Raw genomic sequence first — 24,008 nt, 5'->3', positions numbered from 1 at the left:
AACAAAGTGTTGCAGAAGAAAGTAAAAGTGTAATATGTGCCATGTAAGAAAGCTAACGTTTAAGTTCCTTGCTCAGAACATGGGAACATATGAAAGCTAGTGGTTCCATTTAACATGAGTCTTCAATATTCCCAGGTAAGAAGTTTTAGGTTGTAGTTATTAACGGAATATTTCTCTCTATACGATTTGTATTTCATATACCTTTGACTATTGGATGTTCTTATAGGCACTTTAGTATTGCCAGTGTAACAGTATAGCTTCCGTCCCTCTCCTCGCTCCTACCTGGGCTCAAACCAGGAACACATCGACAACAGGCACCCTCGAAGCAGCGTTACCCATGCAGAGGAAGGGAAAAACTACTCCAAGTCTCAGAGCGAGTGACGTTTGAAACGCTATTAGCGTGCACCCGGCTAACTAGCTAGCCATTTCACGTCGGTTACACCAGCCTAATCTCGGGAGTTGATAGGCTTGAAGTCCAACAGGAATCTGTTCCAAAAACGTAAAGTAAAAGGTTGCCAACCAACAACGCATACAAAGTAGCAACGCATACAAACCTAGCTAACTAGCTGCCGAATAGGCATCAACACACCACGTAGCTTATTCTTAATGTTTGTCCATAGGCAAACAGACATGTGAGGACAGACATTTTTCGGAATAAACGTGATGAGTGAAAAATGCAATGAAATAGACCACTCCCTACCCGGTATCTTATTCTGCCGCTATACAACTTTCTATGCGTTGTTTTTTGGAAACCTTGTTATTTACGAAGTTTTTGGAATAGATTCCTGTTGGAACCTTCCACAAATTATACCCACCCAGGTTGAAGTCATAAACAGCGCAATGCTTGAAGCACAGCGAAGGGCTGTTTGAATGAATGCTTACGAGCCTGCTGGTGCCTACCACCGCTCAGTCAGATTGCTCTATCAAATCATAGACTTAATTATAATATAATAAACACACAGAAATACGAGCCTTAGGTCATTAATATGGTCGAATCCGGAAACTATCATCTCGAAAACAAAAGTTTTGTCTTTCAGTGACATACGGAACCGTTCCGTATTTTATCTAACGGGTGGCATCCCTAAGTCTAAATATTCCTGTTAGGCATTGATGTTTATGGTTAGGTACATTGGTGCAACGACAGTACTTTTTTCGCAAATGCGCTTGTTAAGTCAACACCCGTTTGTCGAAGTAGGCTGTGATTCAATGAGAAATTAACAGGCACCGCATCGTTCATATGCAACGCAGGACACGTTAGATAAAATAGTAATATTAACCATGTGTAGTTAACTAGTGATTATGTTAAGATTGATAGTTTTTTATAAGTCTAATGCTAGCTAGCAACTTACCTTTGCTTCTTGCTGCCCTCGCGTTACAGGTAGTCAGCCTGTTAATCCTTGTGGAGTGCAATGTAAGGCAGGTGGTTAGAGCGTTGGACTGGTAACCAAAGGTTGCAAAAACAAATCCCCCCTGAACAAGGCAGTTAACCCCCGTTTCTAGGCCGTCATCGTAAATAAGAATGTGTTCTTAATCTGACTTGCCTAGTTAAATAAAGGTGTAAAAAATAAATCATAATAATACTAATAAAAATAAAAAAATAAATTTAAAATCGGCGGCCAAAAATACCGATTACCGATTGTTATGAAAACTTGAAATCGGCCCTAATTAATCGGCCATTCTGATTAATCGGTCGACCTCTAGGTCGAATAGTCCATTGTTCAGCTAATAAGCCCATCCTGCTACGCTTGTGAAAAACGAATAATAATACTTTTTCCCCTTTCCACATGTTAAAGATTCCAATTGATAAAAGTATTTTTAGCCACAATCGGCCTCAACTCAATTAATAAATTTGAGAACAGTCGATAGCCCGCTGGACTTCGGGCTAGAATGTTGAGGGTTCAAAACCTGCTCCCTGCTTGTTTCATTACATTATTATGCCAGTCTCAGAGCAAATAGCATCATTTAGTACGCTTGTGGGCATGCTGGCAGGATGTAATGTTTTTTATTCTGTATATATGAATAACAAATCAGCCTTTACTTAAATCATGTTTCTAGTCTATTGCATAGTTACAATGTGTAATCATTGATGTCCCAGGAGCAGTAAAGACTGTTGAAGTGTATAATTGTAATACATACATGCAGACACAGCATCAATCAAATAATGGAGTTTGATACACCTGGTATTGGATATGACAGAATAAAAAAATAGCTAAATAAAGTTAATTTCCGAAAATTGTTGACAAAAAAATATGCACAATCGTTTGTCTCTACATTAACATATTCCTCTCAATTGTACAATTTTTGCTTGACTCGTTTTGACACTATAACTACTTACATTTGCTACCCCGTAATGTTTTGTCAGCCATCTTTGCTGAAGTCACCAGGGACGGGTGGCTTGCGTCAAATCCGTCATTGGAACCACTCGATATGATTGGTCATTTAAAACCTTGGGACCCAAATGCATAATGAGTGCTCCAACTTCCCCTTGTGGTGGTCTGGAGCCATGAAGCCGTGATGCTGGGTACCTCTAAGTCCCGTGGTGTAAGCTCACAACTTTTAAAGGAGGAACCACTGTATGCACAAATATCGATATAAACTTGGAGTCACTCAATGACTCTTTGTGTGGTCCTCCCACTACAACTCGGGAAAGCATGCAGTTTATTAGGTTACAGATTAAATAAATGATGACGAACTTCACAGGGTGTTGAAAGTGCACGGTGATGAGCTTGATGCTGCTTTCCAATAAATAAAGGGTGTTATTCTGGTGAAATGATGCTAGATGCTTGGCTGCTGTTTGACAAACACATAATTAGATTATGGACAGACAATTTGACAGCTACACTCACACTGTTCGAACTGTTGGCAAGAGCGCACTGGCCAATACCAGAGAGGGCACATTCGCTATATAATGCAACATTTGTGACAAAACCATCAGGTTTGAAAACGCTATGGAAACCCATTGAACTCGTATTTATTTATCTTTTTATTCGGGACATGGGAATTTAACAGCAAAAATTATTTTTATGTGCACTGCGTCATCACTCACACCATTTTCTCCACAACAAGTCAATTTGATGGAAACATCTTGTGGGAAAATGCTTATATTGCTTTTACGCAGATTTCTTTTTATATTCATGAGAATCTGATCGCCAAATTAGATGAAAGCTGAGCGGGTGACATTATGAAGCGAGTGGGCGGAGAAATACAGCTTCACTATCCATTCAGAGCAGCAGAATCAACGTGGGCCTACAGCCTGCCATTCTCTTTAAAGACAGTTGAGTTACTTAGACCATGTAGAACCGAATGACTGATGAGAAAGATGCGTGTTGGTACCCGAAAATAACTATTTTTCCAGTCGCGGATCAAAAATTTAAAAAAAACTCTGATCATAATCGTATCCACAAGATTGCCCATATTCGTTATGACAGCGGTTTTGTCCGACTACTCAACACACCCCTATTGCTAACGGAGATGTCTCACATGAAATGGCTCACATCAAGTGTGTCTTTCAAAACAGTGTAATCCCACAAAATGCATTTTGGAAATGATATATTACATTGTCTGCTTCATTACAGTAGTTGCATGTTCAATAATATGAAAGGATAGATAGGCTTGCAATTGTCACATGTATTTTAAGCTCTTAAAATATCATGTACCCATGCACGGTATTTTATGTTGGTCACGTCATTTTACTGTTTGGAACTAAATTAACCATTTGTTAACTGGTTAATGGGGGTTGGTTAGCCGGAAAGTAGGAAAGTTGTGACACAGTTCGCCTCCTCCCAGAGCGCTGAGTGTGACTCACCTTGGCCACTTTGTGATTGGCTGCAGTCTCATGTGAGGTATTCTTCAGTCCTTCTTTGAGTTGAGTGATGAAGATGTCATAGCCCTCCGTGTTGGACACATCTACCTTCTCCAGGCAGGCCGAGAGCATCTGCTGAGCCTGCAGGGAACACACACACACAGATCCACACTCACCATAGGACAGAGATACAATAATTGGTTTACGGATGGAAACAAAACCTGTTTACACAAGATCGTATGCCAATTGTTAACACTGACAAAAATGCAGGGGTCGCATTTGCATTTGCTTTCAGCATTTTCAAAATGTAGACAATCAAAAAATCTGTTTCTCAAACCATTTAATCTGCATTTTATATTGAAAGTCAACAAGGTGTCAAAAGCATTCCACAGGGATGCTGGCCCATGTTGACTCCAATGCTTCCCACAGTTGTGTCAAGTTGGCTGGATGTCCTTTGGGTGGTGGACCGTTCTTGATACACAGAGGAAACTGTTGAGCGTGAAAAGCCCAGCGGCGTTGCAGTTCTTGATACACAAACCGGTACGCCTTCTACCATACCCCATTCAAAGGCGCTGACATATTGCCTTACCCATTCACCCTCTGAATGGCACAGAATCACAAGCTATTCCTCAACCTGATTTAACAAGTGACATTAATGTGGGATCATAGCTTTCACTTGGATTCACCTGGTCAGTCTCATGGAAAGAGCAGGTGTTCTTAATGTTTTGTATACATTAGCGCAACAGTCAGCAAAAAAATTTAAAATGTCATCAGGGGACAGAGAAGTGCAACGCTTTTTGGCTATCAGCCACACAAGTAAATTATACTTAACTAAAATAAAACACAACAATTTCAAAGACTTGACTGAGCTACAATTCATATAAGGAAATCAATCAGTTTAAATAAATTCATTAGGCCCTCCCTAATCTATGGATTTCACATGACTGACAATACAGATATGGATCTGATGGTCACAGATACCTTAAAATAATGTAGGTGCGTGGATCAGAAAACCAGTCAGTATCTGGTGTGACCACCATTTGCCTCATGCAGTGCGACACATCTCCTTCGCATAGAGTTGATCAGGCTGTTGATTGTGGCCTGTGGAATGTTGTCCCACTCCTCTTCAAATTCAATATATAGTTGCTGGATATTGGCACTAACTGGAACACGTGGCAAGTGAAATTCAAGGATTTGAGTACTTCTTGAAGCACTAATATTTATTTTCAAGGGTCATCAATTTGTAATAGTTACTATTATGCAATTGTTTCTAGTTGCAAGCAGATGGCAGTATATTGTCACAAAAAAACAACTTACTATTCATCACTACCAAAGTTCTACTCAATAATACGCGTTTCACTACATACGTGAGTGGTAAGTCAGTACCGATGACTGATATCCTTATATGAACTGTTACTCAGTAAAATCTTTTAAATTCTTGCATGTTGCGTTTATATTTTTGCTCAGTGTACATGACAATAATAATATGTTGTACTGTCTTCATATTTCACAATTTTAGGTCCCACGCAATGACATGAAAGTTAATTCTGATAGCGTAAAAGGCCCTTAGTTGACTCAAATGTTGTATTCTATACCCATTTGAAAAGAAACAAGTTATGTGTTTAATAAGATTAAAGACTCTCCGGGGACCTCATTTAAATTTTACGGAACCCCACATGGGTCCCGGACCCCAAGTTTGGGAACCACTGTACAACTAACTTCTCTCCCTGCTTGCTTCAATGCTTCCTCTCTGTATCACCTTTGCCTCCACTGCAGCCTGACTCACCACTGTCTGTCTCACTACTCACTGTAGAGAAAATGTATTCTGTTATGAGAACATCTTGATTATAGCTAGCTTAATGTCAGTCAACTTCTCCTGCTGAGGTCAGGCTCTGTTCAACATTAGGTCTAACTTCATCCTTCTAGCCAGCTAGTTATAGCTAGCTACTTTGCAAACAGCCAGAGCCCTTGAGCTACCTAGACATCGGACTGAAATATCAGCGATTTAAAAAAAAAGTTCTACACTCAAAATCCACCATCAGGGGCATCTCTGCCACTTGCCTCTGTAGGTCTGGGCTGAGGTAGTTAATTTCACCTCTCCGTCTGTTGTGGGCGGAGTTCCTCGTTGGACAGAGTGGTGTGAATGCGTTGCTAACAAGGCAAATCCGGGACAGCAGGCGAACATAACAAGCATACATGAATCCACTCGTTCGCAGAGGTAGGCGCTATTAGATCTCAGATCAAGAAGCCTTCAGACCATTGTTCAACGCTGAGAATGCAATAAGTGGGTAAACAATTTAAAGAGGCAAGTTAATGCAATTTCACAAATAAAACGGTGCGTCAACAGCGTTTACCCTCTACTACATCCCCTAATTTAAAAAAATTATTATTCACCTTTATTTAACCAGGTAGGCAAGTTGAGAACAAGTTCTCATTTACAATTGCGACCTGGCCAAGAAAGCAAAGCAGTTTGACACATACAACAACACAGAGTTACACATGGAATAAAACAAACATACTGTCAATAATATAGTAGAAAAATAAGTCTATATACAAAGTGAGCAAATGAGGTGAGATAAGGGAGGTAAAGGCAAAAAAGGCCATGGTGGTGAAGTAAATACAATATAGCAAGTAAAACACTGGAATTGTAGATTTGTAGTGGAAGAAAGTACAAAGTAGAAATAGAAAAAAAATGGGGTGCAAAGGAGCTAACTAAATAAATAAATAAATACAGTAGGGGAAGAGGTAGTTGTTTGGGCTAAATTATAGATGGGCTATGTACAGGTGCAGTAATCTGTGAGCTGCTCTGACAGCTGGTGCTTAAAGCTAGTGAGGGAGATAAGTGTTTCCAGTTTCAGAGATATTTGTAGTTCGTTCCAGTCATTGGCAGCAGAGAACTGGAAGGAGAGGCGGCCGAAGGAGGAATTGGCTTTGGGGGTGACCAAAGAGATACCTGCTGGAGCGCGTGCTACAGGTGGGTGCTGCTATGGTGACCAGCGAGCTGAGAGAAGGGGGAACTTTACCTAGCAGGGTCTTGTAGATGACCTGGAGACAGTGGCTTTGGCGACGAGTATGAAGCGAGGGCCAGCCAACGAGAGCGTACAGGTCGCAGTAGTGGGTAGTATATGGGGCTTTGGTGACAAAACGGATGGCACTGTGATAGACTGCATTCAGTTTATTGAGTAGGGTATTGGAGGCTATTTTGTAAATGACATCGCCGAAGTCGAGGATCGGTAGGATGGTCAGTTTTACGAGGGTATGTTTGGCAGCATGAGGGAAAGATGCTTTGTTGCGAAATTGGAAGCCAATTCTAGATTTAACTTTGGATTGGAGATGTTTGATGTGAGTCTGGAAGGAGAGTTTACAGTCTAACCAGACACCTAGGTATTTGTAGTTGTCCACATATTCTAAGTAAGAACCGTCCAGAGTAGTGATGCTGGACGGGCGGGCAGGTGCGGGCAGCGATCGGTTGAAGAGCCTGCATTTAGTTTTACTTGTATTTAAGAGCAGTTGGAGGCCATGGAAGGAGAGTTGTATGGCATTGAAGCTTGTCTAGAGGGTAGTTAACACAGTGTCCAAAGAAGGGCCAGAAGTATACAGAATGGTGTCGTCTGCGTAGAAGTAGATCAGACTCACCAGCAGCAAGAGCGACATCATTGATGTATACAGAGAAAAGAGTCGGCCCAAGAATTGAACCCTGTGGCACCCCCATAGAGACTGCCGGAGGCCCGGACAACAGGCCCTCCGATTTGACATATTGAACTCTATCAGAGAAGTAGTTGGTGAACCAGGCGAGGCAATCATTTCAGAAACCAAGACTATTGAGTCTGCCGATGAGGATGTGGTGATTGACAGAGTCGAAAGCCTTGGCAAGGTGAATGGATATGGCAGCACAGTATTGTTTCTTATCGATGGCGGTTAAGATACCGTTTAGGACCTTGAGCGTGGCTGAGGTGCACCTCTGACCAGCTCTGAAACCAGATTGCAAAGCGGAGAAGGTGCGGTGGGATTCGAAATGGTCAGTAATCTGTTTGTTGACTTGGCTTTCGAAGACTTTAGAAAGGCAGGGTAGGATGGATATAGGTCTGTAGCAGTTTGGGTCAGTCAAGAGTGTGTCCCCCTTTGAAGAGGGGGATGACCGCAGCTGCTTTCCAATCTTTGGGAATCTCAGACGACACGAAAGAGAGGTTGAACAGGCTAGTAATAGGGGTTGCAACAATTTCGGCAGATCATTTAAGAAAGAAAGGGTCCAGATTGTCTAGCCCGGCTGATTTGTAAGGGTCCAGATTTTGCAGCTCTTTCAGAACATCAGCTGACTGGATTTGGGAGAAGGAGAAATGGGGGAGGCTTGGGCAAGTTGCAGTGGGAGGTGCAGTGCTGTTGACCCGGGTAGGGATAGCCAGGTGGAAAGCATGGCCAGCAGTAGAAAAATGCGTATTGAAATTCCCGATTATCAGTGGACAGCTGGGAGGAGGTGCGCTTATTCTCCATGAACTTTACAGTGTCCCAATAATGAGAACAAATGCAGTTGAAGTCGGAAGTTTACATACACTTAGGTTGGAGTCATTAAAACTCGTTTGTCAACCACTCCACAAATGTCTTGTGAACAAACTATAGTTTTGGCAAGTCGGTTAGGACATCTACTTTGTGCATGACAAGTCATTTTTCCAACAATTGTTTACAGACAGATTTCACTGTATCACAATTCCAGCGGGTCAGAAGTTTACATACACTAAGTTGACTGTGCCTTTAAACAGCTTGGAAAATCCCAGAAAATGATGTCATGGCTTTAGAAGCTTCTGATGCTGGAGGAAACGGGTAATAAAGTATCTATATCCACAGTAAAACAAGTCCTATATCAACATAACCTGAAAGGCCGCTCAGCAAGGAAGAAGCCACTGCTCCAAAATCGCTTTTTGGAGAAATGTCCTCTGGTCTGATGAAACAAAAATATAACTATTTGGCCATAATGACCATCGTTATGTTTGGAGGAAAAAGGGGGAGGCTTGCAAGCCAAAGAACACCATATCAACTGTGAAACACCGGGGTGGCAGCATCATGTTGTGGGGGTGCTTTGCTGCAGGAGGGACTGGTGCACTTCACAAAATAGATGGCATGATTAACCTGTTGGGGCTAGGGGGCAGTATTTTCACGGCTGGATAAAAAAACGTACCCGATTTAATCTGGTTACTAATCCTACCCAGTAACTAGAATATGCATATACTTATTATATATGGATAGAAAATACCCTAAAGTTTCTAAAACTGTTTGAATGGTGTCTGAGTATAACAGAACTCATTTGGCAGGCAAAACCCTGAGACATTTTCTGACAGGAAGTGGATACCTGATGTGTTGAATTACCTTTAAGCCTATGCCATTGAAACACACAGGGATTGATTAATGTTTTGGCACTTCCTATTGCTTCCACTAGATGTCACCAGCCTTTACAAAGTGTTTTGAGTCTTTTACTGTGAGATCTGACCGAACAAGAGCCATGGAACGGTGATGGCCGATTAGACTCTGGCGCGCGAGTTCATGTTGGGTACCCTCGTTCCAATACGTTATAAAAGAGAATGCATTCGTCCACCTTGAATATTATTCATGTTCTGGTTAAAAAAGGCACTAATGATTTATGCTATACAACGTTTGACATGTTTGAACAAACGTAAATATATTTTTTCCCCTCGTTCATGACGAGAAGTCCGGCTGGCTTAGATCATGTGCTAACAACACGGAGCTTTTTGGATATAAATGATGAGCTTTTTTGAACAAGGTCCAGGTTATGGACCTGGGATTCCTGGAAGTGACATCTGATGAAGAGAATCAAAGGTAATGGATTATTTGCATAGTATTTTCGATTTTAGATCTCTCCAACATGGCCGTTTGTCTGTATAGCAAAGCATATTTTTCTGGGCGCAGTGCTCAGATTATTGCAAAGTGTGATTTCCCAGTAAGGTTATTTTTAAATCTGGCAAGTTGATTGCGTTCAAGAGATGTAAATCTATAATTCTTTAAATGACAATATAATATTTTACCAATGTTTTCTAATTTTAATTATTTAATTTGTGGTGCTGACTTGACTGCCGGTTATTGGAGGGAAACGATTTCCTCAACATCAATGCCATAGTAAAACGCTGTTTTTGGATATAAATATGAACTTGATAGAACTAAAAATGCATGCATTGTCTAACATAATGTCCTAGGAGTGTCATCTGATGGAGATTGTAAAAGGTTAGTGCATCATTTTAGCTGGTTTTATGGTTTGGTGACGCCCGTCTTTGAATTGACAAAACATTACACACAGCTATTGTCAATGTACTCTCCTAACATAATCTAACTTTTTAAAATTTGAATTTTGACATTTATTTGGTTTCAAATTTGCCGCTCTTGAAATGCACCTGCTGTTGATAGGGTGCACCACGGGTGGCACGCTAGCATCCCACATAGCCCCAAGAAGTTAAGGAAAATTATGTGGATATATTGAAGCAACATCAAGACATTAGTCAGGAAGTTGAATCTTGGTCGCAAATGGGTCTTCCAAATGGACAATGACACCAAGCATACTTCCAAAGTTGTGGCAAAGTCAAGGTATTGGAGTGGCCATCACAAAGCCCTGACCTCAATCCCATAGAAAATTTGTAGGCAGAACTGAAAAAGCGTGTGCGAGCAAGGAGGCCTACAAACCTGACTCAGTTACACCAGCTCTGTCAGGAGGAATGGGCCAAAATTCACCCAACGTATTGTAGGAAGGTTGTGGAAGGCTACCCAAAACATTTGACCCAAGTTAAACAATTTAAAGGCAATGCTATCAAATACTTATTGAGCGTATGTACATTTCTGACCAATGGGAATGTGATGAAAGAAATAAAAGCTTAAATCCTTTCTACTATTATTCTGACATCTCACATTCTTAAAATAAAGTGGTGATCCTAACTGACCTAAGACAGGGAATTTTTACTAGGATTAAATGTTAGGAATTGTGAAAAACTGAGTTTAAATGTATTTGGCTAAGGTGTATGTAAACTTCCGACTTCAACTGTATATTTCATCCGAGTGGAGAAGTGCAACTGAAGCACAAAATCACTCCTTTTACATTCATGATTTAGAGCGAAACCTGACAGAAGCACAGCAGAAATTACAATAAGAAGCCATTTAGATCTGTGTTTACAACATGCAGCAAGAGTTTCTGCGTTTTTCAAGCAGAAAGGGAAAGACTCTCGCTGTGTTTTGTAAATGCAGATCTAAATCGCTCCTTCCCGCAAATCGCATAAATCATTCACAAATGTGTTAGATTAAAAACGTTCTTTAAAAAATGTGTCCTGTAAAATGTAAAACTAGAAATATGAGTGACTTTCCTGAGTATCATCTAGTAACAGAATTATCCACTGATAGCTGGCATGGAGAGGCAGTCCCTACTCATTAGGGAGAGCCGCCTTGGAGTGATGGGGCAGATCAGACGAGACAAAGCAGGTAGGCAATAATAGACTGCTGCAGAAGAGGAGAGGAACAGCCTGTGCAGATCAATAATACTTGCAGCACAAAGTATACACAGCCACACCCACACCAGGAAGCCACCCACAGGGGTTATTAAAGGCACAATCTGTCATTTCAACCAGTCTGACCCTGCCATGTAACCACTGTCAAAGTCAGACTGAGCAATGGATCCAAGAATTGAAAAAAAAAACATCTTCACTCTGCAGGTGGGCCAACAGGAAGAAAGAAATGCTGTGAAAACCGAGCGGGAAAGGGGCATCTTAGAATAAAACGATTTTACTAAATATTATTCTTACTGGATAAGAGAAGGAAACTCTTGCCCCTTATCACTCTCCAGTAAAACTTAGGGGCACTGGCATGCAGCCAATATCAATAATGGGACAACTTCAAAGCATATAAATAAAGAAAACATGTTCTTATATTATATAATAAAGCATAATAAAATGTCATTTAGCAGACTTTTTATCCAAAGCAACTTACAGTCCTGCGAGCACACATACTATGTTTCAGCAAACCCATGGTTCAGTATGTACTGCGGTTTTGGGTTCACGGTTCAGCAGAAAATGAAATTCCAACAGTTATGTAGTTCATTTTTGTGGCCCAGTTTCTGTAAAATAATTCAATGTTTCTGGCATTGTTTGTTTTGACGGGGATTGTCATGTTGGGCCTCAAGTAGGGTGCTTTTAAATTTAGCTTTTGTTTATTTGAAAAAAAAACTAACTGTTGGAAGTGGTACTCGTTCCGAAATGGACCTGGGGCTTTCCCACCCGGACAAATATGAATAAATAAATTGTTCAATATCGAGACCCTCTCCGAACGGACGACCAGTTCCATATAGACGTGGTCGGATCCGAGTGAGGGAAGCAGCAGAAAATTCCATATAAGCCATTTCATTAAAATCAGTGCTGATACAGCGCGAGCGAGAACAGGCGGAGGAGGGGCCTTGCAGTGTACTGTGAGCGAGTGAAACAGGAGCAAGGGAGAGGCAGCAACCAACCAAATCGACTTGTGCTAGTCGACAACTTCTAGCTTGTCATAGCTAGGTTATAAGTCATCCAATATCACAAAGTACTTGTCTTAACTGCATCAAACCAAGAGAAGCTAGCTGGCTAAAATAGCTAGCTAAGTTAGCCAGCTATCTAGACTAATCGAGTTTGCATACGTTTCTTACCGTCCTAGTTACAAACACCACCTCCATTCAGATTATTAAATAGCATCTACCTGGCTCTTGTTCGTTGTGGCATATACTTCTCATTTAACTTTTAATTCCATCTTGCATTGATTAGATCATCTCCTAACTTGGCTCTACGACTGTAATGGCGCTTTGTAGCAGACAACAAGCTACACACACACATACCTTTTGATTACGTGTGCATAGGCTGCAGTTGATTTAAAGGAATAGCCCCCCAAAAATAAAAACTCAGATTTACTGACGAGGCAATGGCATACATCGCAGTGTAGGCATAGCCTAAAGGCCTTGTGTTTTATTTATGTACTCATTCAGGTTCACAGTGCGGACCAAACCGAAGTCCTCATACTTTACAGTTTGGTATGAATACGTGTACCATTACAGCCCTAGTCACTACCCTGGTGTTACAAGCATAATGCTCTATCAATTGAGCTACAAAGGACCACCTACAAACTGAGCTACAAACGGTCTTGGCTGTGAGGTACAACTAATCCTGGAATATAGGCTGTTTGTGCTCAGATCTATTAACCGCCTGTGGTGATGATTAAAACATCATCAGTCTCTTTGAGCAATGAGGGACAAATGTCTCTGAATACATAGGACTGCCTACTGTCTGTGAGCAAACCGCACTAGATAGCCCGTAATGATTTACAGCAAAAAAGTGAGACATGCGGCACATAAACAGCCAAAGGTCATAAAGCAAGGTAAGCCTGGCTTTGAAACCAATGAGATTGCAACAGTCAAGGGTTACAACAATCCATCTAGTATTGGGTCGGACCCCACTTTGTCTCCAGAACAGCCTGAATTCTTTGGGGCATGTTCCACAGGAATGTTGGTCCATTCTGACACGATGGCATCACGCAGTTGCTGCAGATTGGATGGTGGTACGTTCATGCTCGGTAAACCCTAGACACTGTCACTTGGAACTGATTTCCTTGTGTTTTTACAGTATTATGTCCAACAAAGAATAAACACATTTTTTGCTCAGAAAACTTGGGAGGCAAATAAAAACTACACGCTAGCCGCCTGTTGGGGAAATAGGACAACGGTTGACCTCACCCAACCCTATCGTGATTATGTACCCATAAAACATTGTGATATACGTTGCTATTGCTCACACTCAGACTTTTCCTTTTAATAAAAATACAAAAATAACTGCAAAAACAGTTGGCTATAGAGCAAAATCGAAAGCAGCTGGACGAATCATTACCAAAGGTAATGTTGTTGAAAACCTGGCCAGAGGCCAATTGCAGGCAATGGCAAATATTTTCTATTCCTTTCTGGTGGAGCAGAACAGGTGTGTCTGCAGCACGCACATGGAGCAATAACTGATGAGGAACGGGCTGTCTACCATAGTGAGCTAGGTTATAGGCCTACATCAAGGGCTGGACATAAGCAGTCTACCATCTTCAGAACTGGATAATAATTCCTTTATTATTTTAGAATTCAAATAAAAAGGTGTGATTGAGAATAGCCTATGCTATAGACTTTCATTTTGGTTATTTTTTAAAGCCACAACAGCTTTAGGACAACGCCTTTGTAGGCTAGAATATTTGGGAAATAAGCTACTGTTTGATGATAGGGCTAGGCGGAGGAGAATAGGTTATTGACCTTTTGGTTTTCAACTTCACGGAGGGATTTCCCGGCCGGCATGGACTATTTTTTTCATAGTAAGCCTCAAATTGATTAAAATTGTCATTGGATTTCTCAATAGGCTATTGAATGTTCCCTCATTATTAATCCTCTGGCTACCTTACTTTTTTAGACTATTTAAATAACCGAGATGGAACTCTGTTACATTCATTGTTTATCGGGAGAAAGCTATGCATAAAGCGATGAAGCATAGCCTTCAGTCATATTCATAACCTATCGAATGGAGAGAGAAGTGAATAACATACGATTTTTAAAACAGACAACATAGTTAAGGAGTGTCCTTCATTAAAAATACATTTAAAAAAAACATTTAGGCTATAGCCTAATACCCAGAGAGAAACAATATTTTCTAACTGGCCATTTGGCGGTGATTTGGTGTAATTTTCTGCTCCGTCTAGCCTACATTCCTCTCCCGCGTTCTGTGGGTCATATAACATTTATTGAAATAGGCAACTTATCCAGAATGTCACTTGTGTGCTGCCCTGCTGTGCGCTCAGACTCAGCTTTTTACTGTGTGGCGCCAGTCAAGTTCAAATAGGCTAAACCATTGTCTGTCACATCACAATGTCGTCACCATCGACGACGGTGGTCAATCATCGTGGATAAACGATGCTATTGTAATATTGCTGAACTGTACTCTGAAATTTTCCCTTCTGTCTGTGCATCCTTTTCAGGAAAAGGTTGGAATACCACAATGGGGTCAACTGCAATTTTCTGTAGGCTATATTGACTAATTACAGGGGGAAATGCCGTGTTCAAATAGTTCAATTTAGAAAGTTAGTGTAACCAGGTGCTACAAATACCATAGGTAAGAGATAAAGGACATGATACAAGGATGAGTGCCATCATTAACTATTTCAGGGGCGTAATGGATTGATTCCTATCTTTACAGTTGCACACGTAGCACTTTTTTACACAAGTCTGTGGCACTTGCACAGGCCAAGCATTGTCATTCTTAATCAGACATAAATGCATGGGAGTGGTGGATTCTCCAGTTAGCATGCGTGTTCGCTCACGGTGGACCAGTCTTTCTACATTTCTAAGCAGGCCTTTCAAAGGGATTGTGTGATCTTGAAGCTATGTAGACAATGCTTGCAGTAGTGGGAACATCATATAATTATCAATATCTGTATCGTAATTTGCAATCACAACAGTAAAAATTTGGGCTGTCACAAAACCAGTATCGCAATATTTTTTCCAGGGTAAAAATGGAAACAAAGCAGACCTAACTCTTAACTTGCTGTATGTACAACAGTGTGCTATAGCTTGGAAGATAAATACATTTGACTCTGGATAACAATAAAGTGATCTTAATCTTAACATAATGCTGTAGAGCTGTTTTTCTTAAGAAGTTAACACACAAAGCAGATTTGTCCTGCCAAGATACTTATGAGTATTGTGACACAAGCATCGTCACGACCCTCTTAAAAATGTATTAAGAAAGACATTTTTTGTTGTAAGATGACAAATCAGCCAAAGTAGCACGTTAACTGTTTTTGAGCATTGTTGTTCATTGTGTGTGGTACTAGAAGACAATTGTTAAAGATAGAATCACTAACCTTCTTATTATGTCGATGGGTTTTTAAAAAAAACGGTCTTCGTCAAATAACAAATGTGAGTTTGACAACTTTTCCAAGTGCTGTGTATGAGTGCATTTTGTGTCATGCGTCAGTAGCTGGCTCTCTTACCTCTGTAACAGGCAGCTCTAGCTGGACCATGTCCTCTGCTTTGGCCACGGGGGCCTGCAGCGCTGTGTCCAGCAGAAGGATACCGTTCAAGTCCTTTCTGCAGCCCACTGCGTAGTCGTCCACGAAGAGGACCTTGTCTACCGCAGGGAAGTACTGACACCTAACACGGCCTCCAGGTTTAGCTAGGAAACACAAACATCAGGGTATTAGAGTAGCTACTAAGACCTAGCATTGGCTGGACTTTTGTCAGATCATAACTCCATCATGTTAATCAGATACTAAAATAGACTTTTAAGTTAGTCTGAAATATTGATGAACTAAACTGCAAGTTGCATGTTACGGTCATAATATTTGCACAGAAATATGGAAAGCCTATTAATATTTCACAAAACTTGTTTTGTTTCAATTACACCATCTCCTCAAAAAGAATGTATTTATTGCCCTATTGGGTAGGCTTATTATTATTACTGTAATGTTACTTACTCACAATGAAAACAATTTCCCAAACCCTTAAGACTTCTGTAGCATCTACTACGTTATTACCATTTCATTATGTGCTGTAATGTAAAATGCTAGGGTAATGCTAATTCCACCTGGTTCAAGTTAATCACCATTCCCATTATTCTGGGAAACAAGGATGAACAATTGGCTACATACAGTGCATTCGGAAAGTATTCAGATCCCTTGACTTTCTCCACATTTTGTTACTTTACAGCCTTATTCTAAAAATGTATTTTGAAAACATTTCTAAATTTACACACCCTATAATGACAAAGAAAATACAGGGGCAGATTTTTTTTAAACAAATGTATATAAAACAGAAATAGCACATTTACAAAAGGATTCAGACCCTTTACTCAGTACTTTGTTGAAGCACCTTTGGCAGCGATTACAGCCTCGAGTCTTCTAGGTTACGACGCTGCAAGCTTGGCACACCTGTATTTTGGGAGTTTCTCCCATTCTTCTCTGCAGAGCCTCTCAACTTCTGTCAGGATGGATGGGGAGCGTCACCACACAGCTATTTTCACGTATCTCAAGAGATGTTCGATCAGGTTCAAGTCTGGCCTCTGGTTGGGCCGCTCAAGGACATTGAGACTTGTCCCGAAGCCACTTCTGAGTTGTCTTGGCTGTGTGCTTAGGGTCGTTGTCCTGTTGGAAGGTGAACCTTCTCCCCAGTCTGAGGTCCTGATCGCTCTGGAGCAGGTTTTCACTAAGGATCTCTGTACTTTGCACCGTTCATCTTTCCCTCAACCCTGACTAGTCTCCCAGTCCTTGCTGCTGAAAAACATGACGCTGCCACCACCATGCTTCCCTGTAGGGATGGTGCCAGGTTTCCTCCAGAAGTGACGCTTTGCATTCAGGCGGGCTGTCATGTGCCATTTACTGAGGTGTGGCTTCCATCTGGCCACTCTACCATAAAGGCCTGATTGGTGGAGTGCTGCAGAGATGGTTGTCCTTCTGGAAGGTTCTCCCATCTCCAGAGGAACTCTGGAGCTCTGTCAGAGTAAACGTCGGGTTCTTTGTCACCTCTCTGATTTAGGACCTTCTCCCCCAATTTCTCAGTTAGCCGAGCAGCCAGCTCTAGGAAGAGTCTTGGTGGTTCCAAACTACTTCCATTTAAGAATGATGTAGGCCACTGTGTTCTTTGAGGACCTTAAATGCTGCAGAAATGTTTTTGTACCCTTCCCCAGATCTGTGCCTCAACACAATCCTGTGTCAGAGCTCTATAGGCAATTCCTTCTACCTCATGGCTTGGTTTTTGCTCTCATAGCAAAGGGTCTGAATAGATCTGTTTTTATTTTTTATACATTTGCCCAAAAAATGTAACACCTACTTTCGCTTTGTCATTATGGGGTATTGTTTGTAGGTTGATGAGGATTTGTTTTTATTTAATACATCTTAGATTAAGACTGAATGTAACAAAATGTGGAAAAAGCAAGGGGTCAGAATACTTTCCGAATGCACTGTACAAAGTTTATAAGTCCAAACTCAGAATCAAATATGCTTCCCAAAAATAACATGTTGTGATAGCACGTTTATTTTGAGTGCCTATTTTCTGCATTTATCAGAGTGCCTGATTTTAGTGTCCATGCAAACAAGCTTATTACAGAAATGTCTTACAAAGTGTGTCAAAGTTTTAATTAAACTATTATATTAATCTGACGATACACAATCACACTGTTGTGTGCATGTAACCTTAGTCTCTAATAATTGCATTATTGTGTGCATACAACGCAGTGTTAACCAAACTCAGTCCTCGGGACCCCAAGGGATGCACGTTTTGGTTTTTGCCCTTACACTACACAGCTGATTCAAATAATCAAGCTTTCATTACTTGGATCAGATGTGTAGTGCTAGGGCAAAAACCGTCATCCCATAGTCCCTCCCACCAGCCAAGTCTGCATTCAATGTACCTACAGATGGGGGTCACGTTGAAGAACAAACACCAATGTTTTCTATTGTTTGGCATCGTCAAATATAAATTGTCACAAAAACGAAAGTCAAGCCTGTTCACTTTCGTCAACCATTTCCCACCCAAAATGTTACAGCTACAATACTAACTAAACGTTATTAGCTAACGTTAGATTGCCGACAGGCATTTCTTACTTTATTGTTCTGCGTAGTAGGAATAGCAACACGTCATAACCTTTCTAGCCAACTAACGTTACCTAACTAGATAAATATTCTACAACAAACTAACGTTACCTAGCAAGCTTGCTAACATTTACTGCGACACATGTATGCGCGGTGCTGGTGATCATCGATTAATTTACATCTTAGCTAGCTAACGGTATTAGCTATGTAGCCAACTAGCGAATGTGACTTCACATTGTAAGTAATGTTGTAAGTAACACTTTCTTTGCAGATAGCTATCTAACTTAGTTAGCCAGCAATCTCACAATGCACCTTTTGCTTCCTTGGCCCAACACAGCCAACGAAACGAGTTAGCTCACTGGTAATGTTAGTGTCATCACAATTAACTAGGTAACTACCACCGACTACAATCTAACTAAGTAACTAACATTAACGTCAACTATCTACATGTTACTTACCCTATTCATAGAGGCTACCTATTTAAGCAAGATAATGTGCCTAACTACTTAGCTATTATGACACTTAACGATTGATTGAATGTTGACAAAACGTTATACACTGTTAGCGGGTTCGCTAGCTTTGCGGCCAGTTCATGATCCGAGAACTGTTTTCATAACAAATCGCTAGTTAGCTAACGTTGACGTTAGCTAGCTTGTTAGCAAAACGTCTTGACAGCAAGACGATTCTCAAGACATTTAGCTAATTATGTATTCAAGTGTTTTTTTATAGGAATCGGATAACAAAATCAATTTGTTTAGCAAGTTAATCAGTAGCTAAATGTCAGAATTCACGACAAATTAACGTTTATTTTTATTTGCTACCTAACTTAGCCTAAATCAACCACCACAGCAGGCCCAATGTAACGTTACATTGTTGACCAGTGTCGTTTCATCTGATAGTTATGACAATCACCTGATTGCTAGCTACCTAGCTAACTAACTAACTAAACCAGTTAGCTAGTTCCTTGGCCCTGACTTACCATGCAAGGCCGAGGCCTGGAGAATGGCCCCTGAAGTGCCGTCGATTACTTTTATACTGCCCCGGCTAGTAACAGCCAGGATAGCGTTAAGGGCCGGGTGGTAGGAAAGGCTCCGCAGGCCCTCCTCGTCGCAACGAAGGCAACCGTCTCTCAGTACAATCCAGTCTGAGGAGGTGGACGAGCAGGAGCCCGGCGAGGCCGCGGCCGCCATCTTTATTTATTTTCCCCGTTCCCTTCTGTTTTTAGGAAGCTCCCGTTTATACGAGTAAGATTAATAATTGTAAACACTTAATCCCAAACTACCGCTCCTCTACTACTGCTGACTCTCCTTCTGCGGCTTCTGTTCCTCCACCGGTTACCGCAGCAGTAGCTATTCACCATCAGTACTGAGAAAGCTACGAGCGTTGCACTCAGATGAACGTCAGGTAAACGGAACTAGCGTAGTGCTTGGCTATCACGCGACACCAGAGAGGGCACTGCGATGTTGACTCCGGAGTCCAGACAGAGAACCTCTTTGGATTACTGTTCTGTGAATGTTATTTCCCCACTGTAAATGGTGTTTGTTGTGACTCCCATAGATATAAATTACTAGCTATGTGAGTTATGTAATTATGACTATTTTGTTTTTGATCCAGCCCTTGCCTGATGTTGGGATATACAGCAGATCCCCACCCAAGAACCCCGAATAATAAACCCTAAAACCCATCGCCCAGTGGTCCCTATAACATACCGCGCAACAGCAAGCAAGCAAGCAAAACGAACCCCTACTGTACAGATCAACAATAGGTCTGTTGAGTTTTAGCAGCCCACCAAGACCTATCATTTGTAAAGCCCTTGAAGACGGACACCAAATAACAGAAATTGCCTTGGACCGCATTACTGTAAAACCAATGCACATTTCCGTTCGTCCTTTACCACTAGAAACCATAAGCATACTTTAATTTGCGTTTATCTTATATCCAATTTCAGATGTACTCTGTGATAAAGATTAAGATCAAAATGGCACATTCAACAACAAATGAACAGTCTTTGTTCTAAAAGCTTATATACAATGTGTCAGCACAACACACTAACAATATTAAAAACTGTTAATGTTTACAGCTAATAATTCATATTCTAATTACTGTAAATACCACAACTAATTTTAACCCCGCCAATAGTCTTTACTTATTATGGTAAATCCTACATAAAAGCTTGGGTGTGAGTTTTTGTTAACAGGCATGCAGATTAATGATAACATTTTACATATGAGAGGGAATGTATTTTAAAATATCTAGTACAGTACAACAGTTATATGGACAATTATGTTGATATCATTTAACCCCCCCACTGTGAATTCATTATAAATATCACTATTGTTCCAGGTCTAAAAATGTTACATGTACACCTCTACAACACATTAAGCTATATACAGTAGGTATACGTACAATCGATACAAGGAAGTTGTCTGAAAATATACATCAGTTCAATAAAAGAATAAACAACTAATGAAAGGCACCACACTTTAGTAGACTGTTTTATTTCACTCAAACTGCCCATCATCTACTGGCCTACCCAGGCTGAAATTCATAAAGTTAAGAAATAAAGGTTTGTAAAAGGTGCATAAAATGACAACTAAATAATGCATAACAGTATGTTAAACCCACTACCTTACAAAATAATGGTGGAACCTCAGTTAGGGGTTGACGTCTTTCTTAACCCCTTGGTTCTAATTGAACATTTGTGCACTGTATTTGGCACCACCTTCCTCTATGGAATAAAAGCATTAACAAAAATCTATGTGACCCCAACATGATTACCAAAACCAGATTTCACACCTTGATTAAATAATTATGATGCGAATGCAAACCAGGGTTCTAATTACAATTAAATCTGAATGCAGCCTTACACTATACGCTACTGCTTTTTATTGAGCAAAGCGGTAAGGGGCACATTTAAATACACTGACGTAACATATACCCTTATCCCCACAGTCTAGGATTGTAAACAGAGATAAAAGAGGGAGAAAATAACCTTTTAAAAAATCCATGTTCCTTATTTTCATTGTGGAATGAATCCTTGTGTGTCTTTTCACAGTGCTTTGTGTCAGTCTCCAACCAAAGTGCCCACAGTAGCCATTTGTCCAATCAGACCCCAGTATATAGTGACAGGAAGTAGATGTACAAAAGGAAAATAGGGTATATGAGAAGAGGCTTCTTGGTTTTGAATTCATTCCCAACAAGTAGAGAAGCAGCACTGTAAGCAGCCCAGAATACTCCAAAAAGCTGGAAAATGAAAGACAGTTGACAACTAATAAACACTCATATCTGATTTAAGAGTACATTTGTATTATCTACAAAAAAATCTAAAGATGTACAAAAGCTCTGAATATGTTAGTGTATGTTAAATCAAATGTGCAGTGCTGAATTAGATATTAATTCTTGTGGAAAATGTGAGAGAATAAATGTTGATTATCTTTGCTGATGTGCTCACCTTTATTAGTGTAGAAACAACATCAAAACCCCCAATGACCAAAAGCAATGGAGCTATAACGATGAGTGGGAGTAGAGAGTATCCAATCACTCCAAGGACTTGTCCATAAGACACCTATCCGATATAAAACAATGCAAGTCAGTGTTTCACAGCATGCCACATCATTCATGTTGTAATAGAAAGCAAATTCACATCCAGAGGCATGTACAGTATCAAGTAAGAGAAATGTACTACTCATCAAGACTAGGAATATGAATTATTTTAGCTTAAAAAGGTTGATCTTACCTCACCACCGAGAACACGAGCCAGCAGAAAGATTGTTAAAGATCCGAATATCCAAATGGTAATTATCCAAGACACAACCTTAGGAAATAAAATAATGCAACAAATAATTAAAACAACTTTCAAGCTGAAAATTGTGACATGGTACCAAAGGACACATTGTTTTGGTGTGATCTGAGAAAAAAATGCACAGGTTGTCCTGCCGCCTCACCCTGAACTGTCCGTAGATGGAGATCATGGAAAACAGGAGCACTACAGCCAGAGGACCCCAGAAGTCAGGGTTGTCCCTCACAACCTGCCGATTGAAGCCCAAGGAGGGCATTGGCATCAGCACACAGCGGATCTTGTAGTAGATGTCTTTCAGGTCGATGTCCAGCTCCTCCCTAATCATACATGCATATGAGAGAGAACAGGAGCATCATGAGATAACAGCACATTTCGTTAGCAGTGATGGCCAAATTGGATGTCAGTGTCATTTTAATATCAATGTGCATGGACAAAGAATGGGTTTCTTGAAGAAGGCACTTACAGAAGAGGTTTGTTGTCTTCTGGGTCATCCTCGTCTACTTCCAGTAGCCAGCCATAGCCTCGTTTCCTCAGGAACGTGGTTGCATATGGGTCTTTTGCATCGTCGCTGCCCATGTTCAATTTAACATCTGGGGCATCGATAGTACCACTTAGATCTGTAGGGAATTTAATGTAAACGAGTATTGGTTCACATGTAACATGCGTTGAATTTCTGTCTTGTTGAACTGTACAGTATATGTTCAAGGTTTCCAAAACCGTATCACAATTAAAGATAAAACATTTTCCTCGATAGATCATTTACACTAAACCAACTATCACCTCAGTTAAGCAAAAACGGACGTAGAATGCCGAAAATAATTGTCCCCCTGTTTGTCCTACTGTTTAAATGACATTCAACTTTATTTACTCAATCAGCAATTACATGCAACCAGTGAAAATAGACTGTCGAGTTAAGTATTACGCTTATCTTCAGTAGAATATATAGTTAGGCAGTTGGATTTACTTCAGTGGTATAGCTAACGTTAGCTAGTTGGATTGCTAACGTTAGCCTAGCCGTAAAAGCTGCAGAAAGCTGTCAAATCTCTCTGAACCACTACGTAACTTGACAAAATCGACAACACTATGACTCAAGGTTAGTTAAATACTTTAATTAAATGTCAAGCTAGCAGAATGTCGTGTTGACAAATACGGTAGCTAGCTAGCAAGCTAACTAAAATGAATATAAAACACATATGACAGTATTCACGGCCTGCTAACATTACCCTCGGCTTCAGTTGACGAGACGAAGGTAAAATCTCCGTTGGTGGGAGACAGCTGCATTGTTGATGTTGTGCCAACAACCTTCATGTCCTAAGAACTGACATTTAAAAAGTGTTTCAATGAATAACCTGCCACAAGTAAATATAACGTTGTAAATGACGGGTTTCCCGAATTTGTCACGATTATTCCATCTTGTTGTTGAGGTATCGTTTGGTCCCACCCACTGAGGTCCGACAACACACACATCCAGCGATATTGGTTTCCACTGGTTACCACAGCCACTAAATCAAAATTGGCTATATCGTAATAACTGATGAAAACAAACATTTGCTTTTTAGTCTTCATTTAACGTTAAGGTTAGGCACAATATTAGCCGTGTAGTTAGAGTTAGGTTTAAAATCAGATTTTCAGAAAATAAATGGTAGAAATAGTCGGTGTTTATAACTTTTTGGCTGTGGCAACTAGTGACGACCAGCGATATTACAGAAAGAAGGAAGTGTGAGGCTGGTAAAGACGACACATCAAATCCCAACACGGCAGCAGAAAAACTCGCCATCTAGTGATAGT

The 24,008-nt window shown here is 40.5% G+C and overlaps 2 protein-coding genes across 2 annotated transcripts in view; both read right to left on the bottom strand.

The window, feature by feature from the left end:
- LOC106606575 (baculoviral IAP repeat-containing protein 6) overlaps window positions 1–19,845 on the bottom strand; it is a 151,214-nt gene extending 131,369 nt beyond the window's left edge. The window contains 3 exon segments of the mRNA XM_014202984.2: window positions 3,806–3,943; window positions 15,827–16,008; window positions 19,401–19,845. Of these exon segments, the coding sequence (XP_014058459.2) occupies window positions 3,806–3,943; window positions 15,827–16,008; window positions 19,401–19,611 (531 nt within the window). The 5' untranslated portion in view covers window positions 19,612–19,845.
- A 1,058-nt stretch (window positions 19,846–20,903) lies between these two features.
- LOC106606648 (protein YIPF4) lies at window positions 20,904–23,741 on the bottom strand. The gene is made up of 6 exons (XM_014202992.2): window positions 23,444–23,741; window positions 22,684–22,837; window positions 22,366–22,537; window positions 22,158–22,235; window positions 21,873–21,986; window positions 20,904–21,664 (listed from the first exon to the last, which is right to left on the bottom strand). The coding sequence occupies exons 1-6, from the start codon at window positions 23,526–23,528 to the stop codon at window positions 21,527–21,529; spliced, it is 741 nt and encodes a 246-aa protein (XP_014058467.1). The 5' UTR covers window positions 23,529–23,741; the 3' UTR covers window positions 20,904–21,526.
- Between the last annotated feature and the right edge of the window lie 267 nt (window positions 23,742–24,008).

This window comes from Salmo salar, chromosome ssa01 (genome assembly GCF_905237065.1).
Source record: "Salmo salar chromosome ssa01, Ssal_v3.1, whole genome shotgun sequence".
NCBI classification, from domain to species: Eukaryota; Metazoa; Chordata; class Actinopteri; order Salmoniformes; family Salmonidae; genus Salmo; species Salmo salar.
This window is presented reverse-complemented; position numbering and strand designations above follow the sequence as displayed.